The sequence below is a fragment of the Falco cherrug genome, chromosome 8, assembly GCF_023634085.1.
Source record: "Falco cherrug isolate bFalChe1 chromosome 8, bFalChe1.pri, whole genome shotgun sequence".
Lineage (NCBI taxonomy): Eukaryota > Metazoa > Chordata > Aves > Falconiformes > Falconidae > Falco > Falco cherrug.
The window spans coordinates 14,673,240-14,691,164 of NC_073704.1; the positions used below are offsets into that span (position 1 = coordinate 14,673,240).

A 17,925-nucleotide genomic window follows, 5' to 3' on the forward strand; every position below is an offset into this window, starting at 1 on the left:
TATACTTTAAATGGAAAATAAGATCTCATATCTGGTAGAATAGGTGTATGTAGCTATGGTGGTGACTTGGATCCTGAGTGGATGGAGGGAGCTAAAATCTTGAACAGGTGTGGCTCGGGTTCATCTCTGTGCTTCAGGTTTCTTGGAACCTAGGGTGGTTAGGCTTTGGGCATCTTTTTGAGACATCTGACTCAATCCATATGTTGCAAGTTAGATGCATAACAGTAAATTCAGGCTTCCCTTTTCAGGGCTTCTCTCCTGAGACCTCTCTTAAGTGACTCTGGGAGTACTCTAAGTAGTTCCTGGTAACTTATGTGGGGTGAAAAAGTGCAAATTGGTTAATCCCTACAACAGTAGTAAAGACTGAAATACGCAGTGAAACAACTACAGTCTGCGTAGCCTTATTTTTGTTTCTGTAATCTCTGTAGTTCTCACTAAAATTATTTTTCCAAACACTGACATTCCTTTGTATGGGAGGAGACAGCACTTTGGCTAAAATGGAAAAATATTGTTGTCAAGCTGGCTGTTTAGCTATTCAACGACTGTAGTCTTTAGCACTCAATAACATATCAGAAGATTCATTGTTAAAGACATCCCCTGAAAATTCCATGGATTTCATGTGTTATCTGCGTGGCACGTATAATCCTCTTATTTTATTGCCATGTGAATACAAAATTTGAATAGCTGTGGTCTGAAAGTTATGTAGAAAATTATTCCTACTTATTTGTGGAAAATGAGAAAAAATACAAGTATAAAAGCACAATCTATGGAAAAAAAAGGCTGTTTCTAAGAGTATTTTTTGCAAGTATCTTTCTTCATAATAAACACATATATTTTTTCTTTCCTTGTAAATTATTCTCCAATATTCATGATTTCATAGGAAGTAACACCCTGCTGACTTTGTTTACAGGAGTTACGTGAAGTGCTGCTTTTAAGGATCCTGCTCAAACTTGTAGGTATATACTTATATTTATACATACACATATAGTAATTCGTTTATATGCTTATGTGTTTTGACCTGACTAAAGTAATAGTTAGATGAAGGATTTTGCCTTCTGCAGAATTACTGGATTTCTTCAACACATTATACATGAAAATCTTCAGATTTCTAATATCAGCATAGAAAGAGGATGTGGACCTGCCTAAAGGAGCCAAGCCTCCCCCTTCATCAGGTGGTTGGGTTTAAATGTGTCGCTGGAGAATTTTGTCATAGTTGCTGACTATGGTATATGGTGGGCAGTTAAGCCACAAGTAAACACTACAGCTTTACCAGAAGGATAGGCATGAATAGTCATTAGTTTCACAGGAAGGGAGGAAATTACTCTTTTCCTGATTGTCAGGTAGTTAAACCCTGTCTTTCCAGAGTGGATTTCAGTCGATGAGGTGTTAATTCAAACAGTGAGGACAAAGGAACAGTGAAGAATATTTATCTTTTTTTAAGAACTGAACTGTAAACAGCTGAATGCTCAAAAGGTAAGTAATTTCTTTCTTGTGTTTGTCATCTGAAATTAAAACTGAGAAAAAGTAAATATATTTTGCTTGACATAATTTGCAAATTCATGGTTACTACAACTTAATTAGTGCATGGTGAATTTAGTCTGGGGTATTTATTACTGCTGAGATTATCTGCACATACTAATAGGCAGCTTGATAAAATCCAGTGGCCCTAGCAGTGGGAAATAATTATCAGAACTATCAGACAATTGTTGATAATCCAGGTAAATTAAAGCTACTTTGTTTTTGTTTATTGCTTTGTAATTTGTGCTGTGGTTAATAAAGGTAGAGTATTTCTGAAGGTTTTGCACTTGTATCTTTTCTTTCTTATGCATCCTTTGCCTTTGTTTTGTTTATAAGGTTTATAGGGTTAATAGGGTTATTTGTTTTGTTTATAAGCTTAGGTTTAAAAGGTTTATAAGGTTTATAGGGTTAAAAAACCCCTGAAGAATCCAAAGTGTTTTTAAAAGTAATTTCCTTTTCAATAGACCTAGTTTATTCGGTGCTGGGCAACCCAATATCTATTATTTGTGTGAAAATGCTCTCCTTTATTCTTTTTCTATCAGGTATAAAGTAGTATTTCTCTGTTCTGCAAGTTCCATATGTGCTGTATGTTCGTGTATACATATCCCTCTTCAGTATAGCTCTGGTATATTGTCATACTTAATGTAGAGTTAAAACTCCAAAACTTCATTAACTTACCCTGTTGAAAAAGCACAAATGACATGGCAAAATAAAATACAACTTCCAAGTAGAAAAGGGAGAAGACATGAAAGCATACAAGGCACTTTTTTTTTTCTTTCTTCCAAGCATATAACTTTCACAACATTGTCTGAAAAGCTCACACTCCTAAAATTATGTCAATTGTTAATGGGTTGCATGAAAGTGTATAATAAAAAGCCATGTAATTTGGGACTCACCATTCCAGTTTTACTGTGTCTGAGCATAGAAGGAACTAAAACAAGGAAAGGTTTAGGGCCCAATCATATATTCTTCAGCAACTTAAGATTCCCACTGTGGTTCATCAAATGTGCAGAAGAATAAAATGCTGTATCTAGCTCTAAGTAGAAAACAAGCAGAACTAAATTTTTTCAGATTTAATGCAGTTTTGTCTGTAAAACTATGTTTTATTTTTTTTCCTCTGAGATATTTATGTAACTGTGCAAATTGCATAATTGCTTATCAGAGCAAAAGCCCCTTTCATTTGAAAAGGAGCAAATGTAGGTAGGGCAGACTAGTAGAAACATTTTTTTTAATGCAGTAATCTGCTGTTCTTGGGGCGGGGGGGGGGGGGGGGGGGGGGGGGAGAAATGCATATTCTGTGAAAACTTGTCTCCACAAAATATCTTCCGCATCCTTAGCCGTTGTGATTTTGTATCTCTGGTGGGATCTGGTGGGAAGGGTGGGGAAAATTGCTATGTGACATTTAATCCTCCCTTGGTTCTGAAGGACGAAGGAGCTGAACTATCATCCCCCGTATGTGTTGGAGTAGTCCCAAACCTGCTTTAGTTTATGGTGAAGGAAGCAGCCCCTTAAGGACAATTCCTCACTATCCCAAACCTGCTAGAGTCCATTGCATTCTCCAGAATGCTGCCTTCATGGAGAAGAAAAAGCGCATTTGGTAAATGTGTGACTCTGCTGAGCTTTTTTTTTCTTTTACTGTGGACCATGTATGAGAGTTATCTACCCAGTAATTTCTTCTTTTGTCCTACTGAAATAGTACTGAGCAAGCCCTTGAATTAACTGCCTTACAATAACTGGATTTGGCAAAGTACCTACAGACAGTGTGCCATTACAAGCAAAAAAACTTGGCAGATCTGCGGTTAAACGGTACCTATATTTACCCTATCCCAATATTTACAGAGGAAGAGAACTACTATTAAAAGAGCTTTTATCAGTAAAAGTTCACCTATCAGTTACCTAGAGAAAACAAGAAACCTTTGAAATGCAAGAAGTGAAGTGCCAAATCAGGAGGTCCTTGAGTCTTTCCGTGCTCTTTCCTCAGGCAGCCCCATTCGTCTCCTGTAACATACATTGAGGGGAGACATGCCCCCTGTCCTTTCCTCATGGTCCAGGAATTCTGTGTCCCACTGTAGCATAATCTCCATTCTCCTTTCATTCACAACTTTTTGCCCTCACATACAGTGGTATTGGCAGAACAGGAAGAGCTGTCATGGAGGAAAGGCGAAGCAGGCTAATTTTGCTGGAAGGAATTTTTACTTCCTGTTAAGAGAATCTGTGTTAAGAGAATCCTGTTAAGAGATCCGTGGACCATAAGAGAGGTGCTTAAAACTGATAGCCTTGCTAACCAGATGCTGAAATTTCAGTTTTGCTGCTTCTCACTAAGCACTTCCCTCTTTCTGTGGTGTTTGGGTTTTTTTGTCTGTTTGTTTGTTTTGTTTGATTGGTTATTATTTTTTTTTTTGGTTGGTTTGGTTGGTTGTGTGTTTTCTTTCTAATTTTCACTAATCAACAGAGTTGATATCTGGGACATTTGGAACTGGCTAGACTCAACCACTGTTGAACATTTTACATGTTTTGCTTTAATGGCAGAGGAGTACCATTGTTAGATTATTGCTTCCACTAGAAGATATCATTTTTGGTAAGAGCAGACTGACAGATACTCATCTGATTTAAAATGGTATGATGAGTGCAGTACCATCAGAGTCTGGTGAAATTATGGTATGTAGATACTGGTGAAATAATATTCCTGTTTTACTGACTGAGAAACTAAGCAACATGGAGATCATAAGGCTTGCCTACAAAACCTCCACAGACTCTTTACACAACTTGGAATGAAGCCAAGTCTCCTAAAACCCAGTTCAAATTTCTGACCAGTTGCACTGACTGACAGACAGACAGGGGCACTAATTAGTGATGCTTTGAGGAGCTCACTTCACTCTTACACACAAAAGGAGATTAATCTACTAATCATAAATACAAAATGAATGTATCTCACAGTACGGTTACAGAATGATGCTTTCAGTGTGACTTTTAAGCATCTTTCTGCTCATTCAACATTACTTTCTATAAACCAGAAAGCTTACAAAGAAATACTGTTCAACCTCTTCTCTGCGTAACAAAAAGCAGCCTACAACTGTAAGGTCTCTTTCCATTCACCAGCCACCACATCTGTTGCTTGCTTGGACACTGACCAAAATGATTCATTCACATGTCTAACATTTATTTTTGGTGAAATACTGGGATTATACAGAAAAGCAATATTTCAGAACTGGGTCTAGAAAACCAAGGGAAGTTGGAAACAACTTCCTCAGCTGAAAACAAACACGGCGTTATATCATTCTGCAGCTTTATTAGAAGGCAGGCAGTAGCCAAGTGAAGCAGCTGGAATCACACTGAAGTCACTCTGAACTCTGCAGATCACTTCATTCTTCCTTCTGCCACAGAGCTCACAACCCTGACTTACAGTGTGTTTCGTTCCAAAGAACTAAACAAGGTAAGTCAATCTCTCTGTTACTTTAAACCTTTCTCTCCCTCTCTCCTGAATAACGTGTTTCTGCAGCTAAGTGTAGCATATACTGGCTAGAAGAGCTTCTTGGAAGAAAGAATGTGATACTTACTCATTTCAAAGATTATTTTGAACACTCCCTGCAGCAAGAAAAGATATGAAAGTACGTGTGAATGTAATTTGTAATGACTTTCGAATGTGTTTATACGTACTTCAAGGAGTCTTCTATTATGTCCGTGACCTTGACTTAAATCCGTCCCCCGTCTTGCGTGTTGGTTTTGATTTTTTTTATTTGCTTAGGGATAGTATGTCTCCTATAGCTATAGCAAGTCCCAGTATCATTAGAAATAAGTACATCAGTTCTGATCTGAACAGATTCTAGAACAGAAACTGGAAATAATTTTAAGTAGCAGATTAGCAAAATATTTCTGAAGTAGTAGTCATGCAGAATTAAAAAAGGCTTCTATGATCTGAGCTGGTAGGTTGTGTGTTTTCCCTAACCGTTGTGGAATAAGGTAGGATGTGGATCTAGCTGTCATTAAGTGCATGTTTGCTAAGAAGTGACATGATTTAAAGCCTTATATACTACCACACAATAAGACAGGGCTAGATTCCACCTCCTATTCAGACTCAGTGATAACCATGTCATTGTAACCTGTAGCCTTTCTAAATGTGAAGCCAAACAATACCCCAGACTTGTTGTCATAGATTTACAGAAGCTGTATAGATCATCTCTGAAGTAAAACGCACTTGCTTTCTAGCTGAATTTCTAGCTGTATTACTGAATAATTTTAAATGTTTATTAATTCAAAGCTAGGGAGAAGAAAGCGAGCGAGGCTACATCAGGGTAAAGCAATTTATCAGACCAGGTTTGTAGAAACTGGTGTCAGCATTAACTTGTTTATGAGAGTTTACTTTCATTAGCATCATATGATTGTTTTGCCGCAGCTGAACTAAGAAATGCAAATGTTTTTTATAACCCAATTTACTTTTGTTTAATGTCACTGCAGCTTCTAGCCAAATTTAAAACATTATCAGCTACTTAGCCAGGCAGACAAGATAGAGGTCCTACCAAATTTACTTTAATCCTTGAGATTGTAGATGTGCTGTGAGTGATATTAGAGTCCGCTTTTATTGCACTTAAAATCTCTTCGAGTGTGGCATAGTGGAAGTTATTTTTCACTTCTGTAGAATGAATTTATGGTTTGGATTCTCTAATTGCCTTTGTAGAAAGGGATCATAATTCAGGGAAACTCTCTATATAAAGTATTCCTAGGCAGGATCTTAGTACAAATTTTTACTGTACCAGTGGGTGTAGAGAAAAGCTGTTAATGACAATAATGCAATCTATATGTACTATACATTATAATTATTTCTTTTCATTTTAAGAATCTCTCTGCTGATAACCTAATGAGCAACTTCTGAAATGCTGTTAGATTTGTGTTTATTTCTGATAGATTGATGTAAGAGGAAAATTTGTATCTGTTTCCTAATAAAGCCAGTTGCCTTAAAGAATTTTCTTCTCGTTTCTTAAAAGCCACTTGAAGTTTGTGATCTGTTCTTAGATATTAATTGTTTTATTAATAACTCTGCTATTCCAAGCACTAAGCAGCTAGTTTTGAAGAGGACTGTAGTCTGTTGAATGGTCTTGTCATTTGATTATTTATTCATTTTGTCTTATGGAATGTGCCAACAGTTCAGCTGTCTCTCTCACTGTGGTGGCTGGTTGTCTGGCTAATTTTCACTCATTATTTCTGATAATGGTCTGATTTGTGTTCATTCAGTCTAAAGCTAGCCGTTTCACAACAGTGCAGGGCTCTGTTGTTGCTGGCTTTGCAAAAGAGAGCTGAGTGGGAGGAACAGTTTCTCATGGCCTGTTACCAGAAGAAGGAATTGCTGTGACTAGAGTGGGCAGCGTCCAGGAGGCCTATGGTTTTAGAAAGGAAGATGCCATCATGCGCAGATCAGCTGTCCCACACTTGCTACTACTTTTACGGTGTGTTTGAGGCTCCTCAGACAAGGAGAAAAATTATGCATCCTCAAAGGAAGCATGTAGTACTTTCAGGGGAGCTCAGCTAATTCTGTGCTCTTTGTGTCTTCAATACATTCCAGAGGGCCCGGAGACTGGAACATAAAGCCCTGTATCAGCCCACAGCTGCTCTTTTCCAGAGAGAATTTGTTGCTGGCTTGTTGCAGCTCTCATATACCTGGCCCACCATTTACTGCATTACAATTTTTTAGATGAACCTAACAGATCTGCTGCAGATAAAGTACTTTTTCATTAGTAGGCTCAAAGGGAAACTAACAAAACCCTGTGCTACAAAACAGGTTTGTTTGCAAGGGTTTTCTGCAAAGGCCAGCACTCTAGATAGAAGTCTCCATTCCTTGCCAAGGACATTAGCTAGCAAAGGGTTTGCAGCCTTCTCCTACTTCTCTTCCCCAGTCCAGGTTCTATTGTCCCTTTTTGATACTTCTCAAAGGATGTGTTTCAAGAATCACAAGGCACAAGTATGAAAAACCAGCACCCTTTCCTTCTATCCACAAAAGATACTTGCCTCTTCATTCTTTTGGCAAGATCTGAATTCTGCCTCCATCTCTGCCTTTGAATCTACTGTTTGGCTTTGGGCAAGATACTTCTGTTCCTTTCCATACTCTTCTTGTGTCTGTTTATGCTGTTTAATTATAAACAAGGCAGAAATTGCCTCTCATTATGTGCTTATTACAGTGCCTAGATGCAGTGAGGCTTTGATCTCAAAAGGCTAGGGCCTTTGGGTACTCTCCCAACATAAAATGCTTGCTTCTTTCAGTGAGTGCGAACCTGGCACAGAGTTTTACTCTCTTTTGAAGCCTTCCAGATGAGAGAGAAAGTGGTGAATAGTAAGTCCTGTACTGTCAATGTAATATCACTTTCTACACTCCCATTTCTTCTTTCTAGTGATCGTATTTTAATGAGTGCAGCCCCACATCCTTTTAATTAGATGTTTCAGAAATGTTGAGAACCATTGTCCATTTAAGAAAACTGAATAATGTGTTGTTGAGGTCCTAAACTCTTAACTGAGGGTGTTGTATCATATCTGGTCGAGCCAAGTGAGAAGTGATTTGGAAAGCTAATGTGGGAAGCCTGTAAAACTGGTATTTCCAAGCTTTTAATCATAGGCGCCATCTATTCTTATCAGTGCTAGGGAGTGTTTCCAACACTATATTAGGGAGATAGATATCCAGCCCTCTTGAAATTGTATTAACAATATACATTTTTCAATTTTGCAGGGACACAGGCTGTGCTTATTGTAGACTTGATCTTAAAGTAAATAGGAGTTTGCTTTGTATGAGTAGGAATATTAGAGTAACACTGATACAGAAGTAGGCACCCTTAATCTACTGTACACAGTGATCCTAGCATATCAGCTATGAGGACAAAGTAAAGTATGTTATCAGCTGGAATGTTTTGGTTATAAATCGGGTATCTCCATTACTCTAGGAATGTAGTTAGATTGATGGCTTATAGCCCAGAAAATACTGCGGGCATTTGTGGAGGAATAGGAAAACACATGAAAAGTCCTTGGAACAATACTTCACTAGTGTGTGTATCTTACACGCTGAGGACACAGCCAATATGGTCTATGGTGTACCTGCTGGGCTTTGTCATCTGGGACGTGTGCTTAACAGCTCTGAGGTGTGTTCTGGGCCTGCAGAGACAGATTAATGTATGTGACTAGCAAATGGTGGAGATCCAGGTTCCTTTTCTCTCCAGCGTACAGAAAACAGACCAGAACCTGTAATGGCTGCCCAAGTAGCCGCTGAGTCCCTGCGGCACAGTGGCATGATAGCACAGCGGAGAAACTCTCTTCAGGAAGGGGAAGGTCTCCCAGAGGTGAAGCTGTGGTTTTTCTGACCCATCATAGGTGAAGGGGACAGTGTTATGTTTAAGAAAGGAGGAAAGGACTATGGCTGAACCACCAGGCAGGAACTCTAGGTTTAGCATCTGGTTTGATCAGGGATTTCCTGTAGGTCATTGTCAGCCGCCTCATTTGTAGACCAGACGGATGGTACTTCTCGCTGGAGCCCACTTGCACGAAGGGTTATGAATACTGAGGTGTTATGACCAATTATGTAAACACTTTAGCAGTGCTGACACATGCAATATAAGACCATATTTTAAATCTCAGTTGGCACTGTTTACCGAACATCTATTTTTACCTGCTTGTAAGAATGTTTAGCTTTATTTTTTTTCTTTTTCCCTAGAATGGGGCCACTTTAAGTGTTTCCCAGATATTACTCGTCATTTTCTTGACTGTAATGTAATATGTTTGTGGTCACGTGATTATGGAACTCCTTATATTCAAAAGGAATATTAAAAGAGATATTTCTACTTTTAGCTAGTATTAATGGAAGAGCAGGAGCAGACACTAATTGTATAGTTACCGAATGCCCCGCACCACAGTGTATATTCTGAGGACATCTGAGTTTCTTTGTTGTCTTTGGGTATGAAAGTCTTGGTCCTTGGGATGAGCATGAGAATAAATCACTTTTGATGATTTGCAGTTGCTGGTTGCAGACATTTATGAGTTACCCGATTGTGGAAATGGTACACTGCTCAACTGCAGCCGTTATCTTAGATGATTTGTTATATTCAGGCCAGACCTACTGTAGATGCTTTTCCTATTACAGCAGCATTATTGAGATATAAAGCTGGGTTTTCCATTTGTTGTTTAATGTTTCTGTGGCAGCAAAAGTGCTGGTCTGAAATAATTGCTTTACCAATATTAACTGAGTCTGCTGTATAAGGGTTTGTTAATCCTGCTGTAACACTCACTTTGCCTAAAATGTTATGAGGCTATTGTCTGGTCAAATGACTTCAATACCACAGATGAAGCGGTGTGTTATGACTAACAGGGTCATGTTTGGCCTTGCTCAGAGAAAGTTGTTTTTGGCATAAATTTTAGAAGATGTCTAGCTGGTACACTGTGTATGCATTTCCAACGCCTCTTCACTGAAAGATGTAATGGAGAATTATGGTTATTTGCTTTCTTGACTTGTCTGCCAGAAAAAACGCATCTATATTGTGGCTTGAAAAGGTCTCCAGTCACATATCATATCTATTATGACCTGTTTTAGTTCTTGAATTCAAGACTGCTTACAAAGTCATTTTGTTACCGTATGTCTAAGGACCATTAAAACACTAGCCAAGAGATTGGTGCTTGTGTATGTGTCTGTGAAAGAGAAAACACATAACCCTTGATTCTGCTTTTGTGCATACTAGCTTAAAATGCTCATTTCCTAGTAGCTTTGTCTGCTGGGCCAGCTTTAGGCTTAAATTATTGCAGAGCTATGATTTAATTTTGAAGTATGTGTGTATCAGGCACTTCCTGCCATAGGAATATTTCTGTGTGGAGGCAAGTGGTCATCTTGGCTTTGCTCTTTTGAGGGAGGAATGTAAGTGCACGACAGTTTGTAATCTCACCGGTATTTCTTGTGAGTTTTAGGATCTTTTCTTATGTCTTTTAAAACACTTGCCAGAAATATGTATACACCTCTAACAAACTTGCTCAGACTTCTGTGTTTTGAACTTTACAGATAAACACTGCTGGATGAAATTCATGTTTATGCTTTTGAAGGTAGATAAATTCAAATTTAGCACCTCAAAAGTTCCAAGTAATTTTTTGAGGGCTCTCAAATGAAGTAAATATCCAGACAAACTTGGTGAGACACAGCATGACAAGCAGGCTTTAGCTGACCTTTTGAGAAACTAGTTGTTCTCCAACATTTGACTCGCAAATCACAACAAAAGTTGAAGTGAATCAATCACATAAGCTTTCCTTTAGCCATAGATCATACACATAGAATATGATATGCTCAGAATTATTCATCAAGATATTAAAAGGCAGATTTGTGTAATATATTTCTTCTATGAAGTTAATAGTTGAGATGGCCAACTCTGCAATCCATAATTTTCCTATTAAGTTAGGACCCACTGTTGTGACCTCTGAAATCAGTTTAGCTGGCTAGAGTCTCTAAGCCCTGGTTATCACACCAAACAAATAGATTTTGGGACTACAACTCAAATATTTGTGTTAACTTTTAACTGACATAGACAATGAATAAGCTTTTCCCTTGGACCTCTCTGTAAATTTCAGAAGTAATGAGGACCAAATGTGAGAGAGGTTGTGTGGGCTGTAGCCCAAACATGTGGCATAAACTACCAGTGTCGTTAAGTTGGATCCCAATTTGTGTGGTGCCCAGAGAACTTTGGACCCATGGGAAGACTTTACATCAAGTGAAGTGAGTGGAAATTGCAACTCTTTTGTTTGTTTTCTCCTCCTTTAGACTGAAACCCCAGTGTAATTTAATTCCAAAGCCATTCCACTGACCTCAGGGCTGAGGTGTGGAGAGGTCAAACGACTTCCCCTGGTCAAACAGGATGCATGTGGCATAGCTATGAATAGAGTCCAAACGACTGGTCCAAAGTCGTAACCGTAAGGCCATTCTTAGTGTGACAAAAGCTGTGCTATTTTAAGCAGATTCAATCATTTGTCCCAGTTGTCATTATGGCTCAACTTTATGAAATACTGGAATGGTGGCAGAGAACATGAACTCTAGGTACTATGTAGTAAAAAACTATGAATACGTCAATTGAGATCCAGTTCTGTAATTTCTGGGTGAAATTCAGAGAAAGACAGTTCGTGTAGCACATGGTGAAGTCTCTTCCCAGCAGTTCTGTGGCTTTGTATTTTACAAATATTTCAGTCCGTATTTTAACAGTTGGACTTCATGTTCTTAAAGGTCTTTTCCAACCTAAATGATTCTATGATTCTTTTTTTTGGTAATTCTGTTTTCTGTCCCAGGATCTAAAGGCTACTAGCACCAAGTGCCAGCCTGTGATAGTCCCATGAAGTTGTTTAGTAGTTAACTACATAAAGGGACAGGAAATAAAACATCCTGGTCAAACATTCTGAAACTTAAAATTAAGCAACTATATTCATAATTAAGTAACTGAATCAAGGAGGCTTAGTTTTCAGAGCTGCTTGTGACCTCAGCAAACAGGAACAGACTGCAAACAACTGAGGGTACACTTTACGCAGGCTGTTTACTATTAAAAAAACAACAACAAAAAATACAGGATGAAGTCTAAACATGGTTATATTCATCCACACGCAATACAACACTGTTCTGTAATCTGTGGCTGCCCCCCAGGTCCTATTGGCAGGCCACAAACCACACTTTCCTGTTTATTGAAAAATATTTTCCTTGCTTTGACTCCTTTTTGCAACTCTGGACCAGCAGGGACCGAGCCAGTGAACATCATCAAACCTCCTTTACCTTTTCTAGCAAGTGGCCTGAAAGCCAAGCAGAAACTGCTGGCAAAAAGTCTTGTTTTCTCTACTGAGCCTCTGTTTGCAGACAAGTTCATGAAAATCTTTCCAGCCTGGAAATTAGGCCATTTGTCAAAGATCATACAGGAAACCAGTGACAGAATAAGGGATAGAACTAGATTTCTTCACTTTCAAGACCTAGACTTGAACTGCAAGACAATTCTGATTCTCATTTTTATTTATTAGCATTTTCAATTATTAGTAAGTTCAAACTCATGTATTTGAGACTGTGTGCTTCAAGAACAGAAAGAAACATGCCTGCTGAATGATGGTTAACAGTTATCCAAGAAATAAAAATCTGAGTCCCATTGATGTAAACCAGCATGGTTCCACTGAAAATCCCCCTACTGCTTACCTTTTTCAGGGCAGGGCTTAACACCATGAGTCCTGCTATAGAAGTGCTTCGTATATGTGGATGTCATACATATACATAGGTAGAAGTTTCTGGGCTTTGCAAATGTAATTGTCAGTCTTCGCTGAGCCCTAGCTGTAGAGTCTAGTTTCAGCATCTGTGCAGTGGGAACCGTGGTAAGCAAAATTCCTCCTGCTCTTTTTGCCCTCACTGCTGGGGAGTTACTGCATTGGAAGAATAAGAGTTAGAGATAAGGGAAAATACAAGCTTGGAACAGCAATTACGTTCTAAAGGTGTGCTCTTTCAATGGAGGAATTTTAAACTACAAGAGGCTTGGTAAATATTTGGTATTCACTTATGTATGTTTTCTTTCTCCTGCTATACATCATCTTTGAAATTCTAAATATAAAATTACATTGTTGGGCATCAGGCAAATGTTTGTTATTGTCATTATGGTTTTTTTAGCACCATTGGGGAAAAAAAAAAGGCTTGGGAGGAAATGTTCGAATCCAAGTATTGTTTGTGCTAGCTTTTGAGAAGCTTCAAAGCAAAATTGGTTAGTGACTGGAATACAAGATATTAATCAGCAAGAGACTGAAAAATTTGATTTTTGTTCTGTTGTTGAAGTGCATAAATTTGATTTGAAGGTATAGTTCTATATACAGGCACAAACACTTAAAAATTCGATTATTAATCTGATTTTCCTCTGAAAACGTCTAAATGTAATACTATACCAGATGTTAGTGGTACTGCTCCTTGTTTATACCATTTCTTAGCAGCTGCTAAGCTATTTGAAAAAATGACTCAGATGGGTGGTACTGCTATTTGATGCAGAATCTACCCCCAAGGGGCACATAATTACATAAATGCAGCCCAATAAATGTCATCTTATCAGGACAGCAAACCAAATAACATACCTTCAGCCTGACGTAAATTAACAAAGGGCAAAGGTTATCAAATCTTCTGGACAGAACAGGCTGTATTGACTCATTACTTTTTCTTTTTTATCAAGAGATGTAAAATTACACAACTTTTTTTTTCCACCCTGGCCTATCCATCTGCAAATGAGAAATCTAACCCTGCTAATGTGTGTGCACATGCGTAGCTTCACTTGTGTCAGTAATCCTTTCAAAATAAGTGAACTACTTTTTGGAGGAAAGGTATGTACATGAATACAAGCTTGCAGATGTGGTTCTGCAGGCAGTGTGCTCTGGAGACGCCCCTCCTGTTGTCTTTAGCACGCTAAAATTAATGGAATTACAGGAATGCAGGGCTGAGTTCCAACAGTGCGGGTGATTTTTGGTTTCTGAATGGTACTAGTGCTCAGCAGTGTACTGTTGAGCACAGCTAATGACCTGGTAGTATCCTGCTCTCAGGGACAGTTTTTTGGTGCAGCTGAGTCCAGCCAGACTACATAGCTTTAAACAATAACAGAATTTATCAGAATATTTGTTTTGACCATAGCACATACTGCCACAGTCTGACAAAAGTATGTGCTGTGCTGCAGCTTTGTCTGTACTGTGGAATGGACTGAGTGCATTTTCCTGTTACACCTCTGCTGTCTGTTTTCCCATTGATTTCTTTTTTTTTCTGGATTTGCCTTTTGGTTTATAGTCTGCCTGAACATACCACCCCCACCACTCTTCCCTTAGGCGTTTTATAAGGCATTTCCTATGTGAAAAATCATATTGTACTTGTAAGTTCCAGAAGCTTTTGCAACAGAAGAAAACCGAGACTTGTTCTGTCTTGAAAAAGGGAAGACGCATATGTTTTCATCTATAACTCTTACAGTCTGTCTTATTCTCCTGGCAAGCTTTGTTTTCTGTCATCTATTACCTCCTTCTCAGCTCACTAGTGGAAGAATGCCACAATTGTATGTATTGTCCCTGAAATATGTTCCGTTTCCTTCTCGTCCTTTGCTGCATTAAGGAAATCTAATACATTGAATGTGTCTGAAAAAATCATTGTCCCTTGAGTCAAAGACAGATACATGATAGAGAGGAATAAACACACAAACTTTCAGTTCACTTTCACCACTGTCTATGATTTTGTTAACCGTAATTTGAGGTGTGTGTGTGGTAATTTTATAAAAAATGGCTCCTGGCACTTCTCTGATTTCTGACAAATATAATTCATAAAACTTGCTTAAAACAGGAACAGAGTAGTAAAATATGAAACCCGATTAGAAAAGAATAGAAAAATCACACTGCAGTAGAACTTTGCATCTGGACTTCCAGAAATTTACCAGTGACACTGTGCTCAGTGCTCTCTGTTAAGAAATAAATGCAAGGAAGACAGTTCCTGAAGATCAAGGCATTTCTTGAAATGCCTGTGACTAAAAGACACCACAAGCTTTGTGCTAGCTGAAGTGATGGCTAAAAAGTGATACATATGTGGACCTAAGTCAGTGTTTGGTTTTTTTATGACCAAGAACTTAAAGGAATTGCAGGTTACTATTTGCAGCACAGTAAAACATTTCTCCTTTGACTGTTCCATTTCTTTTCTTCCCTAGAAAGCAACGGTGCAACATGACATTTGAAGATTTTGAGAACTACTCTTACTTCTACGACTTGTCTGAGGAAGATGAATCACCCCAGTCCTCCCTCAGCATTGCCCATATGATTTCCCTTTCCTTTTACAGTGTGGCATTTCTGCTGGGAGTGCCAGGTAATGCCATAGTCATCTGGTTTATGGGCTTTAAGTGGGATAAATCTGTTTCCACACTCTGGTTCCTCAATCTGGCCATTGCAGATTTCATTTTTGTTCTCTTCCTGCCCCTCTATATTACGTATGTGGCAATGGGCTTCCACTGGCCTTTTGGGAAGTGGCTGTGTAAAATGAACTCGTTCATTGCACTACTTAATATGTTTGCCAGCGTTTTCTTCCTGACATTCATCAGCCTTGACCGCTACATCCGCCTAGTCCACCCAGTCTTCTCCTACAAGTATCGGACTGTAAGGAACACCCTCATTCTTAGTGGGATCATTTGGATGTCAGCTGCAATTATTGGTGGCCCTGCCTTATACTTTAGAGACACAGCTACAGTTCTCAACAATGTCACCATTTGCTACAACAATTTCCATGTACATGACAGAGAACTTATAGTGCTGACCCATCACATTCTCATTTGGGTGAGGCTTGCGTTCGGTTACCTCTTTCCTCTAGTGACTATGGTCATTTGCTACTCGTTGCTGATTGTCAAAGTGAAAAGAAGAACTGTATTGACTTCCAGCAGGCTTTTCTGGACCATCATTGCTGTAGTTGTAGCTTTTTTTGTGTGCTGGACACCGTATCACATATTCAGCATTGTGGAGCTCTCTGCTCACCATGATGAAAACTTGCATGGCTTACTGCAGGATGGCATTCCCCTCTCCACTGGCCTTGGTTTTATCAACAGTTGCCTGAATCCAATCCTCTATGTTCTGATAAGCAAAAGGTTCCAGGCCCAGGTCAAGACAACAGTCTCTGAGGTGCTAAAACTGGCACTGTGGGAGGTGAGCCGCTCAGGGACTGTCAGCGAGCAGTTGTGGAGCTCCGACAACACCCATGCGCCCATGCACTATTGTGAAACCGCTCAGTGACTGCTCTTGTCACCATCCTTCACCAAAGAGCTGACAGGAGGTTTGAAGGTGTTCTTGACTTCGCCTCTGCCAGTCAGATGTGCATCTTTGCATATACAGTTTTATGTCAACAGCTAGCTTCGTTGCACTTGCTGCTTTCCTTGAAAGGTTTTAAAAGGACACATCATCCGGGTGTGGTGTGCTTGCAACGCACACACAGCCCAAACTGAAAGCTGTCAGCAAAAGTGGAATTGCTCTAACTGGGTTTCTGGTCAGGAATATTGTTGTAATCCTGTTGTTTTGTTGTGGTCCCAAAACAGAAAATATGCTGACTCACTGCCTTCCCTTGTCAGAAAAGCATGGAAATAAAATCTGTTTTCTCCCAGTGCTCTTTATCTTACACTCAAAACTAAGATGGGAGATCCTGTGTTTTCTGGTCATTTATTCTTGTGCTTTTAGCACCAATTGGGTGCAAAATACTATGAGCAGGTATTTCATATAGGCATTAGGCTTATTTGAAATGTGCAAATAATTAGTGAAAATGTTTCTTACAGAAGGCCCTGTGCCACACTTGTTCTTCTTCTGTGTTTCAACTTTCAAGCTCAAAGAGGTTTACAACTATTGGTAGTTGTTTACTGTTCTGTCAAAGGTAAAGAAATGATATAACGTTTTGTTTGCCTTAATGCCAATCTTCAAAAAATGGGCAAAGTGAATTCAACAATATTCTCTTACAAATCTGTAGCCAAATTTGGATGACTTTGCCAAATGAGAAGCAAGCCAGTACATCCAGGAAACGCTGTCCACTCCCATAAGAAAGATGAAGTAGTCCTAGTTATGCTGTATTCTGTTCCAACTTGTTGCTTGCTGAAGAATCACACATGTGCCAATACAAACATATACGCTAGGTGGAGTGAACCAGTTTCTGATGCAATACTACTTAATTAAAAAGTTGAATGCGGGATTAAAACTAAAAGCATAGTTCCAATTTACCCAAGACTTTATTTTTTCCCTTGTTTTTGGCCTAGGTGTATAGCATAAATGTGCCTTTCAGATAATCTACCTAGTGGTCTATTGTCTGCCAACACACTGAAGTAGCATTTATTCGTAATTGAAGTCTTATATGTAAATATATTTGTTTTTGTATAAAGTATATATATAACGTGCATGCATGAGCACATCCACTATTGGTAGCTGTGCAAATACAAACAGCGTGACTGTGGTTCAGAGTTTGGGAGAGTCAGGCAGGATCAGTGGAATTTCAATGTATTTCACTTTGGGATGGAAAGCCGGTAAGCGGCACCCTTCCTTTGAGTCATTTGCAGCCTGGTACATAGTGACTCATCATAGTATGCTGAATGTGCCTAAATCAAACATTTTGCCATTTTTCTTCACATGTTCCCTGACATCTTTCTAAGAATGATGTATTAGTACTACTTTCCTGGCTGTACTCCAAGTAATAAAGTTTTGTTGTTTATTCCAAAGAGAGTGTTAATTTGCTTTTCTCAGCAGCAATATGCAGTGAGTATCTGTTCTTAGAACAGCTCCTTCCCAAAGATTTTGGAAGATGAAAGCAAGCCCTGACCCAGTCAACTACAGGAATTAAGGTTTATGCCAGCTTTCTTCTTGCATGTCAGCTATACGAGCACACATAATGCTATATAAAGAGATTGATTTTCAAAT

The 17,925-nt window shown here is 38.9% G+C and overlaps 1 protein-coding gene across 2 annotated transcripts; it reads left to right on the plus strand.

Moving 5' to 3' along the window:
- Window positions 1-927: 927 nt before the first annotated feature.
- On the plus strand, window positions 928-17,848 carry CMKLR2 (chemerin chemokine-like receptor 2). 2 transcript variants are annotated; one of them, XM_027810561.2, is made up of 3 exons: window positions 2,941-3,776; window positions 4,804-4,951; window positions 15,198-17,845. In XM_027810561.2, the coding sequence occupies exon 3, from the start codon at window positions 15,214-15,216 to the stop codon at window positions 16,264-16,266; it is 1,053 nt and encodes a 350-aa protein (XP_027666362.1). In that variant the 5' UTR covers window positions 2,941-3,776; window positions 4,804-4,951; window positions 15,198-15,213; the 3' UTR covers window positions 16,267-17,845. The 2 variants fall into 2 exon arrangements, with proteins under 2 accessions (XP_055574466.1, XP_027666362.1); XM_055718491.1 differs by lacking the exons at window positions 2,941-3,776; window positions 4,804-4,951 and adding an exon at window positions 928-1,473 and having other exon boundaries at window positions 15,198-17,848.
- Window positions 17,849-17,925: the final 77 nt, after the last annotated feature.